At 36.8% G+C, this 24,829-nt stretch overlaps 1 protein-coding gene across 1 annotated transcript in view; it reads left to right on the plus strand.

The window, feature by feature from the left end:
• The window catches only part of CNTN3 (contactin 3), a 410,001-nt gene that overhangs the window by 345,885 nt on the left and 39,287 nt on the right, over positions 1-24,829 (plus strand). Inside the window, exons 12-13 of the mRNA XM_042781845.1 lie at positions 430-605; positions 23,592-23,709. Of these exons, the coding sequence (XP_042637779.1) occupies positions 430-605; positions 23,592-23,709 (294 nt within the window). The remainder of the gene's footprint in view (positions 1-429; positions 606-23,591; positions 23,710-24,829) is intronic.

Here is a 24,829-nt window from a genome sequence, read left to right on the forward strand (position 1 = left end):
ATCATTCAATGTTAAAGAAAACACAGTGGTTTCTCTTTCTATCCCTATATTTCACAAAACCATAAAACTAAGTTGAAATTGGTTTTGTAATAGTGTTAGGACCCTTGTTTACAGGTGACTTTGATTTTTCAATATCTTTTAAACTCAGATATTCTCATTTGCATAACAAGAATTTGTGAAGTCAATGAAATATGTATAGCTCTGCATCAAATCCTCTACTTTAATCTGGTAGCCTTTACTTATGTGTGTCCATGTATGTATGTGTATACCGATATATATATATATATATATATATATATATATATATATATACACATACAGATATACACACACACACACACACTATAGTTAACAATCTGGCTGGGCAAATTGTTTTCATCACAATAAAATTGCTGAAGTTTCACTTGAACATTTTTTTTTCCCCAATAGAACCAACAAGAATAACTTTGGCACCATCAAACATGGATGTCTCAGTTGGCGAGAGTGTCATTTTGCCTTGTCAGGTGCAACACGACCCTCTGTTAGACATCATGTTTACTTGGTATTTCAACGGGGCCCTCACAGATTTTAAGAAAGAAGGATCTCACTTTGAGAAAGTTGGTGGGGTAAGTTGTAATGCTTTCTCTATACTTTCTAAATTACATGGTGTTCTGACACATTGTCTCTAAAAAACATCTGGCACATAGGCAATGCTGGAGCAATGTTGGCTAAAATGAGTAATAGCAAACACTCTAAATTCTGTTGTGATCTAATTTTATTTTTAATAGTCACCAGAAAGTGTGTCCATTCACTTTGACTTATAATTTATCATTTTCCTTAAAGTTAAATGTGGTTAAAGAGCTCTCCTGTTAACTGAAAGATCACCAGTTGAAACCCACCAGCCTCTCTATGGGAAAAAAAAATACAGCAGTAGATTTATAGCCTCAGAAAACCTAGAGACAATTGTCATCTGCCTGAAGGAGTCATTATGTGCTGAAATCAACTCAATAGCATTTTTTTTAATGGATATGTTGTGTTTATATTCAAAGTTATTATTCATGATAATTTTGTTTTTAGTATCCCATGGAAGGGCAACTTTTCTTGTGATATATTTATGATGAAGTGGGAAGGAAGATGTCCTTGCTAATTGTTTCCTACATATCAGGCCAGATGCTTCATCCCCGGGAATCATCACAATAGCTCATTCCTAGGAAGAATCTTCATTTCACAGATACACAAACACAGGAATTTGAAAAGATTATGAACTTGCCCTGGGTCATACGAGTACATAGTAGTGGAGCTTAGCTTCAAGCCCAACCTGTGTGTTGCTAAAGTTCAAATGCTTTCTGATGTTCCATTCTTTCTCCTCATTTGCAATGATTCCACATGAGCAAAGTCTATAGATTTGGAGAAAAAGTTGACTCTTTGTGTGGATTTTTTTAAGAAGAACTCAGTGATGGAGAACCAGACAACTCTCATAGCCCATATCACATCTGTGGATCCAGATTCAAACCGATTCTCCTTTGCAGACTGTTTGTATTGACTCAGGTTTTTCTTAATTCTGTTTGGATAAGATGTCAGGAGCTGCTCAGTCAAGTTTGGGTTTTATTCTTATGGACTCAGCATGTGAGTTTTACTAAAGCAGAAACCGTATTATAGGCAGCACCTACAGCACATACATCCAGCAAAGACTTCTTATTAAAAACATGTACATGTACATAAGGAGACCCTGGTAGTGTGGTGGTTAAGTGCTTGGGTGCTAACCAGAAAGTTGGAACTCATCAGCCACTGTACTGGAAAAAGATGAAACAGTCTGCGTCTGTAAAGGTTACAGCCTTGGAAACCTTGTGGGGCAGTTCTACTCTGCTGTAAAGAGTCACTATAAGTTTGAGTCAACTTGATGGCAGTGGGTTGTATGTGTACATATAATGTATTAATGTCCAATGCATTTTAAAATGATGCTCTTTTTAATTTAGATACCTAGCTACAATTAAGTAAAATTTCAGTAACCACTTCTGTTTTCAAACATCTGCCTTCGTCACATTTGTAGAAGTGCTAGCTTTTTTCTTATTGTTCTGACCAATTCATTGCTTTCCAGATCTTCCCCAGTTTCTACAAAACTTTAACATTTCCTAGGGTTGTTTTAAATTCCCATTTAAAAAATAATTGTTACCAATTTAATCTAACAGGAAAAGGTGCATAAAAATATTCTCAGTCACCTCTCTACTCCATACCTAGGGTCTCCTGTCATCTCTCTTTCTTTGGGCAAACGGCAAGGGACTGAAATACTGCTTTCAGGAAGTGTTCTTCCCCAGTCTGGAGAAGTTTCTCCTCTAAACCAGCTCTAATTTTATTTTCAGCTTTAGATATGAAACTTGATTTGAAGCATTAGCTAACTTTGCTGTATAGTATGTATAATGGTAGGACCTCTGGTGGTGTAGTGCCTAAGGCACTTGACTTCTAAGCAGAAGGTTGGCAGTTCAAACCTACCAGCCACTCCTCGGAAGGAAGATTGGGTGATCTACTTCCATAGTGATACCACCTTGGAAACCCAAGGAGGCATCACTATGAGTCAGAGATGACTCGATGGCACATAACAACAACAACATGCATAATTGTGTTTATGTTTTATCAGCTAGTTTATAAGCTGTTGATATCATCTTACCCAAATCAATGCCCTCCGTCTTTGTTAATGATAAATAAATATGCATTGGAGATGGAAAATCCAAAGTAATTTGCTTCTAATCAGTCTCTAAGAAGCATTCACTAACACTGAGTTAGATTTTTGCTTTTTTTAAAAGGATCTTAGGATTAGGAATGTACAAGTTTATAATGTAACTTAACTGCTCTAGATTTATTCAGCATTGAGAAGGTCTATACAAGCCATAAAGTCAGCTCTGTACAAGAAGCAAGCATCTGAAATGTGAACTTTCATAAATTAATGCTATCACTTTTCAATTCTATTCTTTTTCTAACATGCCACTTCATGGCCAATGGGGAAAAAAAAAATTTTTTGACTTGTGCCATTGTTAACTTAATATTCTCCAATCACTATAAAACGGTAAGCCATACAAAATGGCATTACCCTCAAGCACAGGCAATTAAGTCAATTTTTTTTTATCTGTTTCAAGAAGAGGGAATCGTGTAACAACTCTTGTTCTCTGATTGTGTATTCATTGCATCACTCACATTAATGCCTAGATAGTCTGCTTATCCTTTATCCCAGCGTGTTCATGGACATATCCCCTGTTTCAAAAGAACCACGATGTGGGGGAGGAGGCTGGTAAATGGGAAAGTTGCTTAGAGAGGTGGATTATAAGAGGCACATGTATAAAATAGATCGGGTAGTGTGGATGGGGGAAAATCAAGCTCAGACTTTCAACCAATTCAGTCAGTTGTCTTAAGACTGTATGGGGTATTCAGTACTCATTTGTGAGTTCTCAAAAGCACACACCTTTAGGGAGAAATACAGAAACTCAAAAAGCTCCAGCAATCTGAAACAGGTCTCTTGTGTGAACTTGGACATCATGGCAAAGAAGTGTGATGACAGTAGACACAAGTTTCTGCACAGTCAGAATGCTGCAATCAGAAAAGTTTATTAAACCAGTTGTCTTAATCAAATTGACACATCACAAAGAAGAAGCATGGGTCCAAAGGTGGGCTTCTGCCATGCTCATGGAACAAATCAATGTAATATAATCAAGCCAGGAATAAAAGGCTCCCACTTAAATTCACTCTTTGCCAAGCTGATCTCACTTATAGGCACAGTGTGAAGTAACTAAAAAAGTGGGGGATTTGTGTTCAGATACACATGAGTTCTAGACACTGTTGCTTATAAAATGATGACAGTGGGTAAGTTACTTAATTTGTGTTCCTCATTTTCTTATCTCTTTTCCCACCAGTTCTTAGTATTTGCCATGTCCTCTCCCACCATGAGACCAGTGTCCCTTTTCCTGGAACACTTGATCCACTTTCACTAAGTGCCTCCTCCCCATCTTTTAGGATTGAATTATGTCTCCCAAAAATATGTGTTGTAAATCCTAACTCTTATGCCTTGGGAATGGGTGGTGCTTTTTGTGTTAATGAGGCAAGATTAGTGTAGGATGTGTCTTCAATCTCGTACAAGATATAAAAGGAGCAGATTAAGGCAACTGATGTGGAAAGAAGATAGATGCTGTGATAGTTGAAGATGTGTCAACTTGGCTGGACTCCAGTTGTGAGTGGTGGTTCCCATGATGGGATCAGATGACTGAGTTCTGAGCGGCCCGTCTGCCCAAGGGGAGTTTCCCTAGGGGCCTGCTTGCAATGATATTCCAAGGACAAGCTGGAAGAATGGCATTCCGGACTATATACTTCCTTGAGTGAGCGGCTCGCCGCTCGCCCTGGAGGTTTCAGATTCATCCTGCGTGCCAGCTTGATTCTCTCGGCTCTGTTGTGCTTACGGGAACCATGCGGCTCCGGGCCCCATCCCCCTCCAGAGACGAACTTTTCAGCTTGAACTTGTCCGCTTCTACACGCTTGTGAGCCATTTACCTAAGATAAATCTCTCTCTCTCTCTCTATAAATATATATATATACACTTTGCTGGTTTTTGTGTTTCTCTAGAGAACCCAATCCAACACAGATGCCAAGTCACATGGAGAGTTCCAGGGCACTAGTAAACAAAAGCTAGAGAGATAATGACCTTCCTCCAGAGGTGACAGAGAAAGAAAGTCTTCCCCTAGAGTTGGCATCCTGACCCAGCCTCCTAAAATGTGAGAAAATAAATTTGTTTGTTAAAGCCATCACTTGTGGTCTTTCTGTTATAGCAACACTAGATAACTAAGACATCATCCTTCAGATTTCAGATCAATGATTACTTTCTCAGAAATTCCTTCACTTTCCCCTCTGACTGTGTTAGGTCCTCTTTTTATAAATTAGGAGTTCTGGTGGTGTAGTGCCTAAGGCATTTGGCTGCTAACCAGAAGGTCCGAGATTCAAACCTACCAGCCACTCCTCAAAAGGAAGACTAAGAAATCTACTTCCATAGAGATATCGCCTCAGAAACCCAAGGAGGTGTCACTGTGAGTCGAAATTGACTCGACAGCAATGAGTTTGGTTTTTGGTTTGGATTTTATAATCTCTCTTAGAATTCATGTATAGGTTTCATTGAAGTTTTAGATTATTTTGTCTATTTGTTTATTGCAGCTTCCTCCCTAGATTGTAAGCCATATGCAAGCAAGGAATAGGTATTCTTAGCAAATAGAAGTTAGTCAATAAATCTTTATTTGCTTTTTTATAATATTTATTCAACAATTAAAATAACATCATACTCATAGAGTTCATAGAGTTATCCTATCAAAATAAGACGTGGATAATACTGTGTGAATTATAAAACTATGCCCTTATTTTATATGTATGCATGTGTCTAGACACCTCCATATGTAATTGTGCATATGTAGGTAAGAGTATACCACCAAAAAGTAACCCACTGCCATCGAGTCGATTCAGACTCATAGCGGCGCTCCATTGGGTTTCCAGGTCTGTAAATCTTTAAGGAAGTAGATTGCCTCATCTTTCTCCCACAGAGCACCTGGTGGGTTGAACCTCTGACCTTCTGATTAGCAGCCAGATGTCTTACCCACTATGCCATGAGAGCTCCTTAAGAGTGTATACAGTTACACATATGTACTTTCTTTTCACATACATACAGTTAAAGGAAGAGACTTAAGCCCAGTGACATATATACTGTAGCATTCTGTCATATTCTTGTTAGTTGCCTTCATATTAATTTTGACTCAAGGTGAATACCGTGTGTGGAGAATAGAGCTGTTCCATAGGGTTTACAAGTCTGTCACCTTTAGGGAGTAGATCACCAGGCCTATGTTCTGAGATGCCTCTGGGTTGTTCTGGCTCACAATCCAGCACTTAACCAATTAGACCATCCAGGGACTCCTAGCATTCTGTCAATACCATATTTAACAAAGAAAATTCAATTCTATGCACTATCACAAAAGAGAGAGGAGGGGGAGAAGAATGGGGAGAGAGAGAGAAAGGAGAGACATAAATGCCATTATTGATTCAAGTACTGCATCTTTTTTTCACATAGACCTTAGCTCCAACTGACAGGGAAAAGGAAGCAATAGTCCACAGTTCAAAAGAAATAAAAGAACATGGTTGACTGATAAGCATCTACGGAACTAGAGCCTGGAAATTTAATTAAGATTTAAGGAACTTCCAAGGAAAATTTTGACTTGCCTAATAAGCTAACTTTTGAACTTAAACATCCAGTATGATGAAGATTCAATGTATATAGAAACCTTTGAACTTAAAACACCCTGTATGATGGAAGTTCACTATATAGTGTAAGGATATTTAAATTGATATACTATGATATACCTGATGTGCTGCAGGTATTTTAAAAATGAAGAATGTCTAGAGCCAAGGTATACAGCTTTACAAACATTTGGTGGAATTGGATCTATGATGAATTAGAATGTGTGTGGATAAAAGTCACTGGAAGCAATAAGAAGTTTAGCTGTGACAACCAATCTGCCATTCATTTAACTGGCTCACTTCAATATGATTTATCTCACACAGGCCACAATTTCACTCCAGTCAGAGCAGTTCCTCATGAGTTAGAGACTTGATGTATTTCCCAGCTCTTGGTAGTAGAAAAGAATATCCTTGAAATGTGATCCTTTGTGTGTAATAATACAATATGATCACTTTGAATTGATTGATTTCACAGAATTATTTGGATGTGAGGACAGAAAGATTCAAAATAACACCTCTATCACGATATAAAACTATGTAAAATGTCATATGTGGATTTTAAATCTGAGACAAACCACTGATCTGATGTGAGACTAAGCACTCTTTCCAAAAATGGCTCGTGATAATACTCTGATGTTTTTGTTCGTTTTTGTTTTCTAAATAAACTTTATGTTTTAGAGAAGTTTCAAGTGTACAGAAAAATTGTGCAAAAGTACAGAGAATCCCTGTGTACCCCCTACACACAGTTTTTCCTGTTACTGGCATCTGGCATTGGTATGTTATATTTGTGACAACTGATGAACGAATAATGAATGGTACATTATTTTTAAGGGAATTCATGGTTTACATTTGGACTCACTCTCTGATGTACAGTCAGTCTGATGAATTTTGACAAATGTGTAATGTTATGTGCCCACCATTACAGTATCCTACAGAATAGTCTAACTTCCTGAAAAATGCCCAGTGCTCCACCAAATCATCCCTCTCCTCCACTGACCCTAAAACCACTGATCGTTTTTTACTGTCTATGTTGTTGTTGTTATGTGCCGTCAAGTCAGACCCAACTCATAGCGACCCCTCCTTGGGTTGCTGAGGCAGTATCACTATGGAAGTATATTGCCCAACTTTCCTTCCAAGGAGTGGCTAGGGGGTTTGAACCGTCAGCCTTCTGGTTAGCAGTCAAGTGCCTTAGGCACTATGCTATGTCTACAGTGTTGCCTTTTAACTGGAATCATACTATATGTAGCTTTTTCAAACTAGTCTCTTTCACTTAGCAAATGCATTTAAAATTCCTCCATTTCTTTCCTTAGCTTAATAGCTTATTTCTTTTAGTCCCTGAATAATACTCAGTTGTATGGATATACCACAGTTTGTTTACCCATTCACCAGTTTACTGAGTTTTTCAACAGTTCTGCCTTATACTGTCTTAATTACCTAGTCCTGCTGTAGCACAAATACCACAAGTGGGTGACTATAAATAACAGAACTTTATTTTCTCACAATTCTGGAGGCTAGAAGTCCAAAGCTGTGTCTGGGTACTATTGGTGCCTTCATTGCCAATAGCCCTGGGTATTCCTCAGGTCCTTAGCTTGATAGGTGGTTCTCAAATGGTATCTCTCTTCCCCTGTGTATGTGTCTTTGTTTCTAATCTTCTCTTTTTTATAACTCACAAGCGATTTGATTTAGAACTCACACTACTCACATATAATTACCTAACATAAGAAAGAAAGTCCCATTTCCAAACAGGATTGTTGCATTAAGGTCCCAATACATACTTTGGAGACACACAATTTAATCCATAGCTATCTCATTTATAACTATCTTCTAAATTTTACCTTGTCTAAATCCAAAAGCATCAGCTGACTTTGATGAGTGTTTAAAAGAGTACACCCAGTAATGAGACCATAAGCATGGAAATCAAACAGAGAGTATATTTTCCAGGTTGCATTATTGTTACTTACCTTGAACATTTTCACTAAAGCACCTTCTCCCACACTGCTATTTAGAGGTGAAGAAGCAAAGGTTCCCCAGTGCCAGTTGGCAAGGGAAATGAACAAAGAAGTTGAGATTAAGTTGCTTCCCCAACTCATCGTTTACTCAGCCAGGCATACAGATGCTCAGCTCCTACTTAAAGTGCAATTGCCATCCCAGGGCTGTGTTTATTATCAAGCACAATGTTTATTAAGATGAATGGTCCAAATCCACTCCCAATGGAAGCCCTATAAAGCAGATATAAATTGAGAAAAATGCTAGCAGTAGTCTCACTATGTAACATGTGACTTATTTTACTAAAGCCCATAAAAAAAGCAGAGTTACAACTAAACTCAAGGCTATGAATGAAAAAATGTCCAAATATTTTTTCAGGCAAATACAGCAAAAAGAAAGAGAGTAACAAACGTTCATCCCAAACAAATAGTTCAAGTCAAACTTTAAGAGCAAGATAGATAAATTTATTTTGGAATAGGTCCTCTCTACTATGAAGACATAATAATCAGAAACCTTAATACCACAAATAATGTGCCATTAAAATATACCAAATCAAAAGCAAAGAGAAGTAATAAGAAACAAAATTGGGTAAATATTGAGAGGCTCTCTTTGAGCTACCATCAGATTGCTTTGCCAAAATTAGAGAAAGAAGATTTTGATACCGTAATTAATGAAATTGAAGTAACAGATTAAAAAAAAAAATACCCTAAAATAGAAAAATTATATATTTTAAGCTCTTTACACACATCTGTAAAACTTAGGGGAAAAAAAAGAACAAAAAAATGTATTGAAAGAAAAGAGCAGAAGAAATGGAATGTCAAAATCAATAAACTCTGGAAAATATCAAAAAAGAAGCAAATAAACCTAAAATTAGAAATGAAAAATAATATTAGCAAGTAAGAAAAACATATAAAATACATACTATTCAATGTAAAATCCATTTGGATGATTTCTGGGAAACTATAAGCTATCTAATTTAATAATAATTGGAAAAACTAAGTAGACCCATCATCATGAAAACTTATAAATCAATTAGTCTCCCTAAAAGGATTTGGGGGCTAATAATTTTACTGATAACTTTTTTCAAATTTGCAGAAAATAGATAAATTCTATATTATATAAACTACTTGAACACAAAAAAATTTAAATATTTTCAGTTTAGTTTATAAGGAAATATACACAAATAATATCAGTAGCTCTAATAAAATAAATACCACAATGTTCTCAAAGGGTTCTGAAAAGACATACAACAAAATTAATTACCAACTTTTGACCTTTAAAGGATCCCTGGTGGTACAATGGTTAAAACATTTGGCTGCTAACCAAATGGTAGGCAATTGAATCCACAAGTATCTCTGCAGGAGAAAGATGAGGCAGTGTGCTTTCATAAAGATTTGCAGCCTTGGAAGCTCTAGCATGGCATTTCCCTGTCCCATAGGGTCTCTATGAGACAGAATCAACTCAAGGGCAGTAGTGTTTTTGTTTTTGTTTTGTTTTGTTTTATCCTTTAAATTCATACTAATTTAAGAATAGAAAGATATTTCCTCAACATTCTCAAAAAACTATCTTCAAAAGGAAACAACAGGAATGCTTTTGTTTAAGTCAGCAACAATACAAGGATACACACAAACAACAATATCATAAAACCATTTGGAGGCTTTGGCTAATACAATAAGGTATAAAACAGGAATAAAAGTTCTAACTTCAGGAAAAAGGAAACAAAATTATTATTAGTTAAAGACAATATGATTATATGGCTATATGAAACTAGCAAGTATCAACTCCAAAATTATTGAATTTTGTTAGAGAGTTTAGTCAACTCTTTGGATACAAGATATTTTTACAAAAAATAAAAATATTGAATCAACAATAACCAATAAGAAGGTAGTAGGATGTGACAAAAAGATCCCCCCAAATAGATATTAATAATTTGGATAAAGGAACTACAATAATCTAAATAAAGACAACTACAATAATCTCCCATATATAGATAATAAGTGTAAAGACAGAAACAAAATATGCAACGTATCTAAGCAAAACAAAACAGCTGTATATTATAAAGCTTTTATTTTTCTTGGAGTTTTCCATGATTATAAAATACTAACAAATCAGAGTTAAAGAATTCTCAGAGTGACAAAAATAAGAAACCTTTAAGTATGTGAACAAAGAACAATATTTTGAAAGAACAATGACACTTTGTCAATAATCTTGAAAGAATTTCCTGGGGTATTTTCTCCGATTGGAAATTCCTGGGTCCAATTTTACTTATATACACATATGTTCATCATTAAGAAAAACAAGCCAGACTGTCAGCTTTTGAATCCTACCTGGTACCTTTATAAGATCTTCATCTTGGGTAAATTCTCTCTTTTTACTTCACATTCTTCATCTGTAAAACTGAGATGATAATAGTTCTTTCTTCAGAGGTATGTACGTATGTATTTATGTTGTTGCTAGTTGTCATCTGTTGTTGTTGCTATGTGCCATCAAGTTGGACCCGACTCATAGTGACTCCTCCTTGGATTTCCGAGGCAGTATCACTACGGAAGTAGATTGCCCAACCTTCCTTCCGATGAGTGGCTGGGTTTGAACTGCCAGCCTTCTGGTTAGCAGTCAATTACCTTAGGCACTACACTACCAGAGCTCCTAGTTGTCGTCTAATCCATATCAACTAGACTGCAACTCCATGTGTGCAGAGTAGAACTGTAGTCTGTAGGGTTTTCAAAACTATTAGATTTTAGAAATAGATTGCCAGACCTTACTCCCAAGGTACTTCTGTGTGGGTTTGAACTGCCAACCTTTCAGTTAGTAAGCCAGCCCTTAACCATTTGTACCACCTAGGGACTCCTAAAGGAGTTAACAGTAACTGCTAGCTGTAGTGGTAGGGTTTCTTCTAATTTATTCTCCAAGATACCTCAAGCAATTTATATGCCCATCAGCAATCCAAGAAGAGCCCCTGCTTCCCCATATCCTTTCCTATACATGGTTTTTATCCTTGATTTAAACAAAAAAAATATATTTTACCAAATGATTGAGAAGTAATAGCTTATTATTGAGTAAATAATGAATAATAATGAGATTGTGGATCTCTCTATTTGCTTATAAGTAATTTAGAAACTAAGTGAAGAGTTAGAATTATAACAGACTCCTCCAAATTTCCAAAAGAAAACAACTGGGAATTAATATTGACCTTTGTGAAATGCACCGTTACTTTCTGCCAAAATACACCTTTTCATTTCTAGCTAGACAAATCCACAAAAAGCCCTGCTGACTAGATTATTATATAGAAGAAGGTTCAAAAAAGTTTTTCAACCTGACAACAGAGAATGACTTTCAAAAGTTAAGAAAACAATATAAGATAGTTTGAAGACAACCATCAATCAGATAAGCCCTATTATTTTTTTAACCAAAGACAAACTTATATTTGCATATATCAAATTTTCATCCCATCTGCTTCTTGTGTTCAATGGACAGTATCATTTAGTGTCACAGAATTTGCACTTGAATGCCCAGTATGCACTGGTCATTTCCTGTCTCATAATATAGATTTACCCTTCTCTAAATTGCACATTTGTATCCTTTGAAGATTTCTTTTTTTTGGAATTTATGAAGGACTTCCATTTTATAGACTTGGAATAGGTGCATGCAGTATACAAGCTATTAATTATGTCTTTGTTTAGGTCATTGCAAATATCCTCCCTCAGTGTGTCACTTTTCTGGTAACTTTACTGAAAACTTCATTGAATAAAAACCTTTTATTTTCATGTATTAAAACAAATATATATTCTTATTTTGTTAAGAGTTTTACTAACTTTTCGTTAGCTAATTAGAGTTGGTAAACTATGGGGAGTTGAAAAGGAATATGGAGAAAAATGTAGAACTAAATTTCAGAGAGAGTTACAAAAACACTTTTTATGATGGCAGAGGCTAATGTCAGTGGAAAAGAAACTTTAAATTATCTAAGGAAAATTTCAGGGAGATTTTGCTGTGAATTTCATCTTGTTTCCCCACAAATCTTTAGTAAAACTAAATTACTTGGAAGTTCATGTAAATTAGACTTTTTCCCCTGGGGAATGGCATTTAGCGGTTGGTTGTTATTCATCTCCAGGCATTCTGAGATTCCACTATTGGACCTATGCCCATTTAGTTCACCCATTTAAAAAGTACAGTTCAACAACAGACTGGCCTATAAATTGAACAGTAACATTTGTGAAGAACATGCTCCTCAGACTAATCAACTATATGAGACATAAAGGTCAGTGTTTGCCCAAAAAGCAAAGCTGAGAAGGCGGGAAAGTAGGACAAATGGAAACGGGGAACACAGGGAGGAAGCAGGAAGAGTGCTATTACCTTGAGGGAATTGCAATTCATGTTACTAACAAAATGTGTATAAATTGTTGAATGGAAAACTAATTTGTTCTGTAAACTTACACCCAAACCGCAATTAAAAAAGAAGAAGAAAATGTGCAGTTCAATGGCTCTTAATATAGTCACCAAGTTGTACATCCATCAGCACAATCAATTTTGAAACATGTTCATTACCCCTGAAGGAAATATCAAGGATCCCTAGACGCACGATACTTAAGTGCTTGTCTGCTAACTGAAAGGTTTGCAGTTTGAACCCACTCATTGTCTCTGCAGGAAGAAGGGCAATCTGCTTCCATAAAGGTTACAGCCAAGAAAACACTTTGGAGCAGTTCTGCTCTATCACACAGGGTCATTTTGAGTTGGAATCTACTCAAGGAATCTAACAACAATAAAAGAAACTTCATACCCCTCAGGTGAAAACCTCTCAGTTCTACCTCTGCCAAGCCTAGGCAACCACTAGTCTATTTTCAGCCCCTACAGATGTGGTAATTCTAAATATTTCATATAAATGGATTCATATAAAAGGTAGTTCTTTAGGACTAGCTTCTTTTACTCAGAATAATGTTTTCAAGGTTCTTCCATGAAGCATCACCAGTTCATGACTTTTTATCATGGAATAATATTCCATTTTATAGATAGACCACATTTTGTCTATACATTCATCAGTTCATGGATATTAGAGTTTCTACTTTTTTTGGCTATTATTAATAAAGCTGCTATGAACATTTCTATACAAGTTTTTGTGTGGACATATGTTTTTATTTGTCTTAGGTATATACTTTGTAATGGAATAACTGGATCATATGCTAACTCTAAGTTTAGCCATTCGAACACAATTTTACTCTCATCGGAAGCCTATGAGACTTCCGGGCCAACACTTGTTACTATCTGTATTCTTTATTATGGCAGTGATGGTAGGTGTGAAGTGGTGTGTCATTGTGGTTTTGATTTTCTTATCTTCTTTGGAGAAGTATCTACTCAAGCCCTTTGCCATTTTTCACTTGTGTTATCTTTTTATTATTTATTTGTAACTGTACATGTTGTTGTTGTTATGTGCTGTGGAGTCAGACCTGACTCATAGTGACCCCTCCTTGGGTTTCTGAGGCAGTATCAGTACGGAAGTAGATTGCCCAACCTTCCTTCTGAGGAGTGGCGGGTGGGTTTGAACCGCCAGCCTTTTGGTTAGCAGTCAAATGCCTTAGGCACTGTGCTATCAGAACTTGGCTTAGATTTTATGCTCCAATTTCAGAAAGAAAATCATTTTACCTTATGAAACATAATATTTAATTATACTATTTGATCTATCTAAACATGAATAACAATGTGAACAATAAATGGCTTGTTTAGGATGCTTTAAAATTTTAAACTCAAAAAGCAAGAATTTTAGGTGGTTCTTTTCTTTCCTGACTATAGAAAACACTCGTATTTAATAAGCCATTTTCATTATATTGGATTTAAAGTTACAGATCATGTTCTTCACCAGAAAAAATAGCCTATTTGCTGGTCATAAATGACACCAAACCTTGTCTTTCCTTCTTTATGCCTTTATCATTTTCAAGATAACTTTGTGATTAAAACAAAGCAAAACAAAAGGCCATTGTCAGGAAAACATTAGAATACATCTGTCTGCAGTTGTAACAAAGATATGTATGATCTCTTTTTGAGCAACTCTCCTGGGAGAAGGTAAAATATTATTCTCCCTTAGCCCTTGGAGACCTTGCTTTGGCCCATATGCAACAGAAATGAAAGGAAGGTTGTCTAGACTAGAATTTTGTTTGTTTTTAACCAATTTTGGGTTCTTCATATAATTCCTCAAAACAGCCCTGCAAGGATGAATCTTGGTAAATACATATTCCAAATTCACTATTCTCTCTCCTTTAGATCTCCTAAAATGAATTCTGGTGACACAGTGGTTAAAGTATTGGACTGCTAGCCAAAAGGTCAGTAGGTCAAACCCCCTAGCCACTCCATGAGAGAAAGAATAGGCAGTCTGCTTCTGTAGTGATTTACAGCTTTGTAAGCCCTATGGGGAGAGCTCTGGTAGTGTAGTGCCTAAGGCACTTGGCTGCTAACCAGAAGGCTGGCAGTTCAAACCCATCAGCCGCTCCTCAGAAGGAAGATGGGGCAATCTACTTCCGTAGTGATACTGCTTCAGAAACCCAAGGAGGGGTTGCTATGAGTCAGGTCCGACTTGACGGCACTTAACAACAACAACAGGCCCTATGGCATAGCTCTAGTCTGTTTTATAGGGTCACTATGAATTGGGATCAACTTTGTGGCAGTGGGTTTGTTTTGGCAGTTGGTTTGATCTCCTGATGGGAGAAACTCAAGGAAAAGACAGAGGGTAATGGAACCCTTTTGTATAGTCTTTAAAGATAGCCACTGAAAGAAGAGGAAATGGGGAGAATACTGAATGGCTTTAGAAGGGTGTGGTGTGGTGTGTTTCCAGAGATTCTGCAACAACATACCTTCTCCCACATGCTCTTCTTGCAATATGAACTAGACATTCCTCCTCATTGACTGATCTGGTCTATGCCCTTTCCCTTAAAACTCAGCAGACCTTTGTGACTGCCTCTACCCCAAAAAATAAATAAATAAAGCAGGAGTTATACTATGTGGTTTCCAAGGCTAACTCATAATAAACTTTTTCATTGTCACAACTGTTTTTGGAACCCAGCTACCACAGGATGAAGAAACCCAAGCTGACTGCAGAGAATCCCACATCAAGAGAAACCAAGATGCTCAGCCCTCAGATCTGACTGAGCTCACAGCCAACAGCCTACACCAATTTGTCAGTCAAGTGAGCTTGCCAGTCCTGTCAAGTCACCCGCAGCTGATGTAATGTGGAACACATGAGCTATCCCCACTAATGCTAGTTCAAATGTCACACTCCTGAGCAACATAAATTCTTGTTATATTTTTAAGTTTTGGGGTAATTTGTTAGGTAGCAATAGTACTTGGAACTATGAGTAAACACTTCCTACACATTGTTCAATTTTCCAGGAAACAGGGTTTTTCTTCTTTTCTATCTATGGATTATTTTTCTTAGGTATCAGTCTTACCATACTACAAGGGACAGATCACATCCTCTCACTGAGAACTTTTTTCTTCTTCCTAATATTAGGATAAATACCAAAAAAAGAAAAGATTTAGTCCCTGAGTTAAATTGTTAGTCTGTGGATCATTAACTGCCATGTTGATATATTTTAATGACTATTGTTTATGACAGTAGCTCAATGAAGAGCTGTTCTATTTTCACATTTGTTTCAATCATTTTGGTTTAATTAAGGAGAATGATTGGTTTAGTGTTAGGTTTGTCATTAATGATTATCTAATTTTTGCTATCCACCCTTTGAAATTCAGAGAAAAGATGTGAGGCTCAGAAACTTTAATAGCGTCCTGTTAGAAGTCATTTATTTCATTCTCATTGTCATTTGGGAAACTCCTTGTTATTTTGTTGAGTGGTTTTCTATTTAAAATAAACATCTTCATGTCCATATTAAATGAATTTGAATTCAAGCAAATAAATCCACTTGAGAAAAGAATAGGTAAATAATAGACCATGTGGTATTAACATATGACAAAAAAAATTGTGAATATGTGATGCTAATGAATAAAGTTTAGAAACCACTGGGTTAACTTCACTGGGAGAGTGAGGACTAGCCAGCCTACATCACTAGTTCCCAATTAGTTACCCATCAACACACCACACTCATCAGAAAAAAAAAATAACATTCCGGTGGTTAATATGATCTTGATGTTAAAGTGGAAAAAAACTAACATCTTTAAGGCAATTTGAGCATTTAACACAACATGAAGTACCCCTGAGGTGTCTTTGCCCAAGATTTTTTGGTCTTTAATATGTCACTCTTTTGAAACAGCTATGAGGTGGCAAGCTGGGACTCTAAATCCTATAATGGAACAATTATTCCAGTTTACTGGTACCAAAGAAAATCAAGCAAGTTTTGAAATTAACAGATTGCTTATGACCTGCTTTAAATATCACCTGTTTAGAAAACCAGTTGAAATTGCTAATCACTCAGAAAAAATGAAAACTGTTTCCAGAGCCTGCTTCATGTTTCAGTGGCTGCCAATTATTTCTGGTTCTTAGGTCATCAGAGGGCATTTGTAGCAAAGGACTTTGTTGTAACCATCTTGGGTTGGTGGGAGGCAAAGTTAAATTGGGTTGTTCCATAATGCACATGTGAGTCAACTCTACCACCACTAGCTTTCTGGGATCTTGACAGAAGAAAGCACCAACCAGGTTCCAGGATGACCCTGCAAGTTCCACAGTTTTCAGCAACCCTGGAGATGATTTGCATGCAGTGTCAGAGTTTGAAGGCATCACACAGATAGATGAATGATTAATACTGGAACTATGTAATAACAGGCTGAATATGTGATAAGAAGGAAGAAGACTGCCTGTTCAAGCTTGCCTTCCAAATAGCTGTCAATTTTTTGTTGTTGTTGTGTTTTTTCCTTAAATGGGAAAAGTATGCTTCTTGGCAGTCCAGCAGAAGCATTTACATGCTTACTAGGGAATTAGTTTTTGCTGATAATTTGTCATACTGAAAGTTCATGCTACATTTACACTCTTCAAGATGTTCCGCAATTCCAAAGTTTATTTTATACCTTGATTTTTAGCATCTGGTAGATATCACAATATACTTTCAGCATACCTGTAATTAGTAATGATCTGTTTGGTTATTTATTTTCACCTAGCATAGCTTATCACACCATATGGTGTTTTTCTTTCAGTACAGAGTGATTATAAAATTACATAAAAAATTCCATTAGCATTATTGCCTAACAAAATATAGGAGAAAAAGTTGATAGGCTGCTCTTCCATTTCATTTTATATACAGCAGGTTTTCCCTTAGCATTTATTTCAAAGATGATTTAGCTTTTAAATATATTTGCTGTTTATAACTGAGATAGGTTTTGGAAATATTTTCCCTAGGAGAAATGATTAAATGCCCAAATAATTGAATAAGCAAGTCATTCTAGAAAAATTTAAAAATTGTTGAGGATACAAAAAAAAGAAAAGAAAACTTGACAAACTATCTTTAATGTGAAAATATGAACCTGAAGTCAACTACAGTGAACTCTAATTCCTGTGACCATATTAACAATCTGTGGGTTATGATTCCCATGACATCCCATAACCACCACTCCCATTTAGCCACACAACCTCCTTGAGTTACTCAAATAGAACTTGTTCTCTTCTGCCTATTGGCAATCTAATTCACCTACCAATTCCCTGAGATCCCATGAAACCATAGCATATTTTGAGCTTGCATCCCTTTGTAATTCTGTCAGCTTCTATAGTCACTTGATTAATGCCTGTTTTGTGACTGTACGCTTCCTGAAGAGAAGAACTGTTTTATTTCCCTCACCATTGTATTCCCAGTGATTAAAATACAGTAGTTGCTTAAGTATTTTTGAATGAATAATCTTATTCTAATACAGTTGTACATCTGAGAGAAAACTCAAGTCTGTATGATTTAGAGAAATGCCTCTTTCTTGTTAAGCTCCTGTGAAAGTCACAGCAATAGGTCCTTCCTTCAGCCAAAGTTTCTTTTTCATAGTAATCCTGTGGACAGCAGCATAGAAAAAGGACTTGCTTTCTGGTAAAGCTAAAAATTTCAGCATCTCGGCTTGGCTTTGAGGGGTCTTAAGGGAAAATTGGGATGAAGAGGAAAACAAAGTGCAGGTTTAACTCTCTGCCTATGCCCAGTTCTAGTTCATTCTAATTGGGTGAAGGGAAAAAAAAGAGTTAGGAAAATGATACAAGGAAACAAAACAGATTAATCTGATAGAATGTACACTATAAGCAATTTTTTTACTCATTGGTTAGTATTTCTAAAGACCATGATTTGGGAGCCTACTGGATGGCAGCTAACAACAACAAGGGCTTATCAACAATTAATAGCATTCCTAAGTTGTTTTATTTGAATTATTATTATACTCTAAAAAGTGGCAAATGATTGTGTTGTGTGTGTATGTGTGTGTGTGTGTATATATATATATATGTATATATATATATATATATATATATATATATATATTAGATACAATGTTGTAAGTTTCTTGATAAATAATCCACTGAGCATTATTTTTACTACATTTTAATTAATTTTACTTAGAGCTCTTCTGGATACTATACTGCTCCAAACCACTTTTCCCACTGTTAATCAGTAATGATCTTGACTGTAACCACTAATAGTGACAGATTGATGCAGGCAGGATTTGGCTTGATATAAATAAACACTTCTGTAGTTTTCTTTTTCTTTTTGAAATGTTTGAGAATACTTAATTGCATTTTGATAAAATATTATAGCATATTCTAATTAATAAAACCCTTAGTCCTCAGAAGGAAGGTTGGGCAATCTACTTCAGTAGTGATACCGTCTTAGAAACCCAAGAAGGGGTCGCTATGAATCGGGTGCAACTTGATGGCAGTGTGTCTGGTTTGTCTGGTTTTAGTCCAATTATTAAGGAGCTATGGTGGTGTAGTGGTTAGCAGATTTGACTTCTAACCAAAAGGTCAGTGATTCAATCCACCAGCTACTCTGCAGAAGAAAGGTGACGCAGTCTGCTTCCAGATTTACCCAATAGAAGTCACTGTGAGTCAGAATCAACTCGATGGCAGTGAGTTTGGTTTTTAGTTTTTCCAGTTATTATTATTACTTATGTAATTCCTGTTAAATAAATTGAGATTTAGAATTGTTGTTGTTGAGAGTTGTGGAGTCGATTACAACTCATACTGACCCTATATGATAGAGTAGAACTGCCCCATTGGGTTTCCTAGACTGTAATCTTTATGGAGAAGATCCCAGGTCTTTTCTCCAGCAGAACCACTGGTGGGGTCAAACCACCAACCATTCGATTAGCAGCTGTAAACTTAACAGTTGTGCCACCAGAGCTCTTTTATTTAGAATTGCAAGTATGTTATTTGACTGCCCCAACCTATAGTGTTAATTAAAGCTGAACATTTAAAGGGACAGTTATACATAATAATAGCTGCCTTTGGATAGCCATTATATGCTACCATTTAATTTTTTTCAACCCTCCCTTCTATATTCTGGACCTGTTTGCTCTCCAGTTGATGCAGACTCTTATCGACCCTATAGGACAGAGTAGAACTGCTCTGTAGGGCTTCCAAGGCTGTAAATCTTTATGCAAGCAGACTGGCACATCTTTTCCCCTTAATACAAATCAATTTACAAATCATAAATGTACAGCCTAATGCATTTTCACAAAAGTAACACACTCATGTAACCAGCTTTCAGAATTAAAAAACTAAAGAAAAACAAATGAACAATCAAACAAAAAGAGAATATGACTAGCATTCCAGTCACTAATGTTTGATTACCCTCCAAAGGTATCAACAGGCTAGACTTCTAAGACAATAGATTAGTAGCATGCACTCTTTTCTATTGGGCCTATATATTTTGTGGTTTTGAGACTTAGACATACTGATCTATCTATTTATATTTCTCTGATTTTCAGACCAAATACTGTTTTATTGAATTCCACTGCTTATCTGTTTTACTATATATAGGTGGACACTGGGTTGTTTTCTCTTTTTAGCTAATACTGATAAACAAACAAACAAACAAAAAAACCTCAACTGCCTTAGAGTCCATTTCAACTCATAGCAACCCCACCTGGGGTTTCTGAGATGGTATCTCTATGGAAGTAGATTGCCAAGTCTTCCTTCTGAAGAGTGGCTGGTGGGTTTGAAACGTCAGCCTTCTGGTTAGCAGTCAAATGCCTTAGGCACTAACATTCTTGTAAATACCTCATGGTAACATATGCATACATTTCTGTGGGGTATATGCTTAGGCATGGAATAGTTAGGTCATAAGTTATGCATGTGTCCAACCTTAGTAGGGACTTCCAAACAATTGTTCAGGGTGATAGTAACAATTCATACTCCCATCAGTAATAAAAAGTTGTTCTGTGCCCTCAGCAGAACTTGAAATTATCTGTCTGTTTCATTCTGATATCCTGTGGGTATGTACCATGTGATTTTATGGCATAGTGCCTAATATATTTGACTGCTAACCAGAGAGCTGGAAGTTCAAACCCACCAGCCACTCCTCAGAAGGAAGATCGGGCAGTCTACTTCCATAGTGATACTGCCTTGGAAACCGAAGAAGGGGTCTCTATGAGTCAGATTCGACTCAACAGCAGTGAGTTTAGAGTTTTTAAATAAACTTTCAGAATTTGTAAAAAGAACTTGTTGTGTGCTATCTCAGTTTCTTAGTGCTGCTGTACTACAGGAACATGGCTTTAAAGAACAGAAATTTATTTTCTCACAGTTTAGGAGGCTAGACATCCGAATCCAGGGCACCACAATGTGGGAAGACTTTCTCTCTCTGTCAGCTGTAGAGTAAAACCCTTGTCTCAGTTTCTGGAGCCCAGCACTCCTCAGTTCGTTGTCATCTGCCTTCCCGCTGTTTGTGCTCACTTATCTCTGTGTCTATACTGCTTCTTATAAGTCAGAGTGATTAGGTTTAGGACACACCCTACACTGAAATGGCCTCATTAACATAACACAGAAAACCTGTTTCCATATGGGATTACATTCACAGAGGTTAGGGTTCCAACACATACTTTGAAGGGAGAGCGGCACAATTCAATCCTGACACACATGTACATAGCTTATTGCCCTAACTTGAGTTTATATCCTATGTTGTTGTTAGATGTATCCTACAGATCAGGAAATATGTGTTAGATGCTTCTCTACTCGTGAGTGGATCTAATGTGGCAGCCACTTGATATATATTGTGAAGATGAATCTTGTCTCCATATTGCTTTATTAAAAGACACTTATTAAGTAAACACTTACTTTTGGGGATAGATAACTCACTAGAGGAGGAACAATAGTGAGAGAGAGAGAAGAAGTAAGTTGAGGATCGCTCTAAATTTTTGTGAAATGTTATATTCAACTACTTAACTCCATGTTCATGCTGGGAAATAAAAAAATGGTTCCCATTGTCTCCGTGTCTTAGTTAATTACTTCTTATCCCCACTCTATAGTGCAAAAGGATAATTAAAAATTATATTTCCCCTGATGGTGATCCTGGCTACATTTCTTTGGGAAATGGTTTGGTTTATACATGATCTAGCTAAATTGGATTAATTGGCTTATTTTGTCTCTATCAGGTAACAATTTCATAATTGACAAAGAACATGAACACATTTCTTAGATTATTTCTCCCTCTTCACCCCTTTGTACTAAAAGTGAATAGAAATGGCAGACCAGCACTATACTCTTCCATACTCCTCTAAGAAACAAGACCAACCAATGTGCTTGGAAGTTCTGTCCAGGTTACCAGGCCTATAGAGGACTCCCTGGGTGGTGCAAATGGTTAATTGATTGGTATAAATGGAAAGTTTGGTGGTTTAAATAGACCCAGAGGCACCCCAGAAGAACATACTGGCAATCTACTTCCGAAGGCCTTTGAAAACCCTATGGAGCACAGTTCTGCTCTGAAACACATAACATCACCAAGAGTCAAAATTGACTCAACAGAATCTGGCTATTTGTTTAGTATATACAGAAAGTTCTGTTAGAGTTGTCTTTTACCTATCTGTTTTTAAAATTTCCAAGATAGGAAAGAATAATGATTTTACCCCAATGCCTTAGTAACATTTAATAGTAACAGTTGCTACTTCACTGAAAATAAGAAATTTCTTTACAAATGATAATCAACCTCCTGTGAGTATATGGAGCTCATAAAGCCTGAAGAATTTCTAAAGGTCAGCAAGCATTGAAGGTTTTGTTCTGGGGATAAATTCTGAAATAACCCTGAGGAGGAAAAGGGGGTGGGCAGAAAGTTCAACTTGATGAAAGTAAAATGTGCAAACTTAACAGTTTCTGGATTATCATTTAATTACAACAATCAATCACTGCACATCTGCCTTCTACCTGTGGTCAAAAGATTCAGTCCACAGCCATACAATCCAACCACCAGAGAATATATAGCCCATTGAGAATCTTTGGGAGGGGAAGCAATATTTAAGAAATTACCCTATAGAAGATCTTAGGAAATTACTTAAAAGCAGGAAAACAGAATTCATCTTTTGACAAGTACTAGAAAGATCCAAGAGTAAGGCTATCTTTTTAATTAATAAGATAAACATTTATTGCTTTTTTCCTCTCACCAGTTCAGAGATTTTTCACTAAGTGATAATTTTCAAAGAGTGTTGCTTTGTAAATCATTTTATTTCAATCCACATTTTCACTAATGCGTGAAACTGGCCTGCAGTTAGTTATTTAAGAACATGGTTTTAGATTCTTTTTAAATGGGGGCCATTTCAACTTAAGCTCTTAGAAATACATTTGCTCCTTTAATTGGCGCTGGTGGAGGGGGTTACCAGTGAATATCTTTATGGGTAGCTATTATTTGTAGAGTTTAAAATGTTTCAGTTTCTTCTTAGGGAGGGGTTCATATTGACTGCCCCCAAATTCTGTAGCAAAGGAATTAAACAGCTTTAGGCTTTTTAAGCTCCAGTGTGTTCAGGAAAGTGTTTCAAACATGGTAATCCCCTTGTCATGCTGCATTTATCTCCCACCAGACACCTAAATGCTTCCCTCCTCTTCTCAGGCAGATAATTGCAAAGGGGTTGGAACCAGAAGAAAAGAGTTGAGCTGGTGCTGAGCAGTGGATATAAAAAGAAGTGTCACCCTAGTGAAAGTAAATACACTCTGAAACTGTAATCTCTGCTCTTACTTATTTTTGAAACCATAAATGCCCAGGGAGAAGACTTGTCGTATATTTCGCTGCAGAAATGTAGGTCTGTGGTCACATATGGATTTTAACTTGTTTTTATTTTCATGTTCAATTGTAGCCATCTTCTGCTTCGGTTTTGCACCCCCTTGGTTTTCTCTCTAAATGTGGGTTTCATTGCCTTATTGTGGTTGGCCACAGAATTCAAGGTTCTTTGTGTTTTTTAAATAACAGTGTGCTGATTACCTGTTTTTCCAACAGAGTTCATCTGGCGATTTAATGATCAGAAACATCCAGCTGAAGCACAGTGGAAAGTACGTGTGTATGGTACAGACGGGGGTGGACAGTGTTTCCTCTGCTGCAGAGCTCATAGTAAGAGGTAAATGTTGATGCCTCAGTGTGTCTTTTCATTTTATATGTGAACTAAGCAGTGCTTACTGGAGGGAAAACCATGATGAGATAACACATGCAAAGGTGAATTACAATATTGATGTGCTCTCCCCCTCATGGACCAGAAGATGACAATCAGGAGAGGTGTTCATTCAAAGAAATGGAAATCTCAACTTTGCCCTTCAAATAGCTCTCACTATAATTGGCGTTCCACAGCTGCTGCTAAGCTGATGTGTTTTTAAGCATTTCATTAACCCAGTGATTGTGTTTGATGTAAGAGAGAATATTGCATGTGTCTGTGTGTGTCTGTGTATGCGTGCATGCACACACACTTCCAAAAGAGTCAGCATTATCTGGCATGCCCATGAAAACCTGCCAAACTAAGCTACTCTCTCCAGGGTACTGATTTGCTACTGGGCTGAAAAAATGGCCAGAGAGCATTACAGAGTGAAATTTTGTAAAGTGTAAGCTCTAGATGACAAACTGGGGAGATCCCAAGATGTACCCATGGATTAAAGGGAAAGGCCTCATGCTGAAGGCAATGATATTGAACTTGGAAACATGCAGGAATCCTGCTGAACTTGGAAACATTCAGGACCCCTGCTGAACAGAGGCCTCAAAATGTGGGTGTCAGTGCAATCCTCCTGGAGTATTATTGCTTGGGAGTTATTGCCTCACAACTGGGTTTAAAATCTTTTTAACAGAGTAGTGGGGAAAAAAATAGTTGTTTTACTACCAGGTAAATGGCCTTTTCCCTAGGAACTTTTAAAACTGTTGAAGTGGCTGTGTGACATATTCTTCACTTTGGTAGAAGAGGATTCTGTTTATGGAATTGCTACCCATATGTCCAGGTGTTGCAAATGGTAAGCACTCTCAGCTGCTAACTGAACAGGTAGGGGTTCCAGTCCACCCAGAGGTACCTCGGAAGAAAAACTTAGCAGTCTGCTTCCACAGAATCAGCCGTTGAAAACTCTATGGTGATGTCCTACTCTGGCACATGGGAACTCTTCATGAGTCAGCAGCTGGTTTGGTGTTTACCCATATATCTAAAATCAAAAACAAAAAAACAACAACAAAAAAGGAGCTCGGGGGGCGTAGTGCCTAAGGCA

Source organism: Orycteropus afer, unplaced genomic scaffold (genome assembly GCF_000298275.1).
Source record: "Orycteropus afer afer isolate SDZICR_OR568_19922 unplaced genomic scaffold, OryAfe1.0 scaffold00180, whole genome shotgun sequence".
NCBI lineage: Eukaryota > Metazoa > Chordata > Mammalia > Tubulidentata > Orycteropodidae > Orycteropus > Orycteropus afer.